Source organism: Dipteris shenzhenensis, chromosome 6 (assembly GCF_047967505.1).
Source record: "Dipteris shenzhenensis isolate YYH24624 ecotype China chromosome 6, Dip_SZ_1.0, whole genome shotgun sequence".
NCBI lineage: Eukaryota > Viridiplantae > Streptophyta > Polypodiopsida > Gleicheniales > Dipteridaceae > Dipteris > Dipteris shenzhenensis.
The window spans coordinates 31,824,976-31,827,673 of NC_141601.1; the positions used below are offsets into that span (position 1 = coordinate 31,824,976).

At 46.6% G+C, this 2,698-nt stretch overlaps 1 protein-coding gene across 1 annotated transcript; it reads right to left on the bottom strand.

Moving 5' to 3' along the window:
* Positions 1-579: 579 nt before the first annotated feature.
* On the bottom strand, positions 580-2,458 carry LOC147901062 (metacaspase-5-like). Its single transcript, XM_087375742.1, has 2 exons — positions 2,034-2,458; positions 580-1,794 (listed from the first exon to the last, which is right to left on the bottom strand). The coding sequence occupies exons 1-2, from the start codon at positions 2,377-2,379 to the stop codon at positions 848-850; spliced, it is 1,293 nt and encodes a 430-aa protein (XP_087231868.1). The 5' UTR covers positions 2,380-2,458; the 3' UTR covers positions 580-847.
* Between the last annotated feature and the right edge of the window lie 240 nt (positions 2,459-2,698).

A 2,698-nucleotide genomic window follows, 5' to 3' on the forward strand; every position in this document is an offset into this window, starting at 1 on the left:
CATATGGACCTAACATCAGATACCAAAAATCTTAAATGCAGCATCTGCAAGCTGCCAAGTTTTCAAGATTGCTGCTCTCATTCCTATTCACAAGGTTTATCAATGTAAATCAAGTATACTGGTAATTCTGCCTTTGTGATAACCAAGAGCTGCATTAGCTAGACATTGAGGGACTGAGAGTATAATTGCACATATAGGAAGCCTAATCATTGTGTGCATCTCTCTGAATATAAGTCAGCTTTTCCACAGCAGTGAAACAGCAATTGATAACTCTACTTGAATGATCAATGGTTTTTGGCAGCAGAAACAAGAAAACTGATCATTAAATATGTTGCTTTGAAACCCTTTTACGATACTACTTAGCTATATGAATCTAGGACGTGACCAAAACTCACCGTTGAAAACGCAACAAATCATGCAGTTTCAATCTCAGCACTCCAGAGGTGAAGGCAATTATGACAAAGGCTCACACTAAAGGAGAAAGCTAAATGAAAAAGTAGTCCACGATCTTTTCGTTCAAGCTACAACTGCTTATGAAGACTATAGCATTTCATTAGGCTACACAAAATGAGTGAAGACAGTCTTACTGTGTCAGTTGAAAAGAAATATTGAACACAGGGAGGAAAATTGAGCACTGAACACAGCAAAAGCCAGTTATTCTAAGTTCAACTTTTGTTTTCAGCCTGGATGTTCTCTCAAATAAGCTGCAAAGCACGTAGTAAGGCTCTTCCCTAAACAAAAAAGGATCACCAGGCGTCAATTCAGACACCAAAACCGCTTGCTCAAAAGAACAAGCCTAAGCTTGTGACCAGGGCGTTTAAGAAAGCTGCACCGAGAGATTCGCTTCTTAACAGATGAACACAGCATATGCATTGGAATCACTGCAATACAATCCAGGCTGCTGAGTGAACCCCTGTTTCTTTAAAAGACGCCTCAGACTAGTGACCAACTCGTGGTTTGTGACCGGGCCAGCATGCTCAGAAAGAACCATTTGGAGAGCATTGCTCATGGCTCCGTATGCCTCAGTTTGTTTTCCACTTGGATTGGCATCGGCTGAGGTCTGACTTGATTGGCATCCACTGATCAAAATACCCATATCTCTAACGCCAGAAACCTTTGCTCCTGCGTATGCTACTTCATGGTCAGGTACGGGCTGATCCAATGCAGGTTTCAAATATTCATCGGCATTGTCAGCCTCGTTGAGCTTCTGCTTCAGGAACTGCTGAGCTAGAGCGCCTACCGCACCCACCAGACCTCCATGGCTACTTCCATGGCCTTCGTGATCATGCATTCCTTGTAGCAGAACCTTGACAAACTTCTTCACCTTAGAGCTCGAATCCTCTCCAAACATGTCGAAGAGTGTAGGCCTGATTGTGCCCACATCGAGGTCGTCCTTTCCTGCCTTTTGTTTCAGGATCTCCAAAAACGTAGACAAGGGAAGAGCTCTGCTTTTTACAATTCCGTCACCCTCATAGGGCACTTGCTGATAGATTTCATCTTCCTCCATGAAACGATGTCGCCGGCTTCCGCCGTGATGGTGGCCGTGCCCATGACCAAATGAGGGCAATTTAATGCCCCGGTCTGCTAAAGCGCCATGAATGCTGTCGGAGATCATGTCCCTTAATCCCTCCCTTAATCCGGACTCACGTTTGGCAATCTTCCCTCCGTGCTGCGTACTTTCTCCAATCTGCTCTTTAGCGTTGTTGATAAGGCCGCCACTGTGACAAGAATCTGCGACCAGGGTGAGAGTTACGCCCGGCGGCACTTTGTCTACGATTTCTCGAAAGTCGTCGTCTGCAGCAATGGGGAATTTGAGAATGTGATATGCTATGGTGACGCAGATTCCAAATGATTGAGCTTAAACACCAAACAGGAGGATCGAATATCCACGACTGCACTGTGGACGGATACGAGACAAGAATCGAATCAGATGCAGGCCCATTAGACGGTCGGGAGACACGCAGAGCTTGAGGTCGAAGAATAGACCCAAAGGAAGCAGAGCAGGGCAAGGAAGGGAAGGGAGAGGAGCAAACCAGTGATAAGGTTCATGTCGCAGGGAACGATGCACTCGTCGTACCCGGTGTCATCATGCTCGCCGGTTTCAGCAGGCAATCGCACGCCGTGGCCGCTGTAATGGAAGAAGAGGACATCGCCAGACTGAGCATCGGCGACGAGCTTGTTCAAGGCGCGTTTGATGTTGGCGCCATTGGGCTGGGTGTAGCGGCGATCAGTGTCGATGAGGAGGGTGATGTTGTGATCGGCGAAACCGAAGCGATCGACAAGGCAACGGTGGACTCTATGGACGTCGTTGATGCAGCCATGAAGCTGGGCCTTGGTGCCAGGGTAGTTACAACCGACGAGGATAGCTTTTTTGGCCATGGGGAAGAAGAAGAAGCTGAGGAGGCTATGGCGATGGAGAAGCTTTGAGAGGAGGCGGCGGCGGCAATGGCGAGGCCGAAGCTTTGGCTATGGCGATACATAAATATTAAAAATATCGATATATATATATATATAACGTCGTTTTCTTCTTCTGTACCTCCGAATCTTGGATTTTGGTGCCTCTACTCCCCACGACTAAATTCTTCGAAATAGGGCTTAGATCTTGTTTCACTACGTTCTAAATTCTAATCTCGTTGCGATTGGATTGGATCTTGTTAGAACTTAAGACTATCCTTCCCAACCTTCTCCACATGGATCT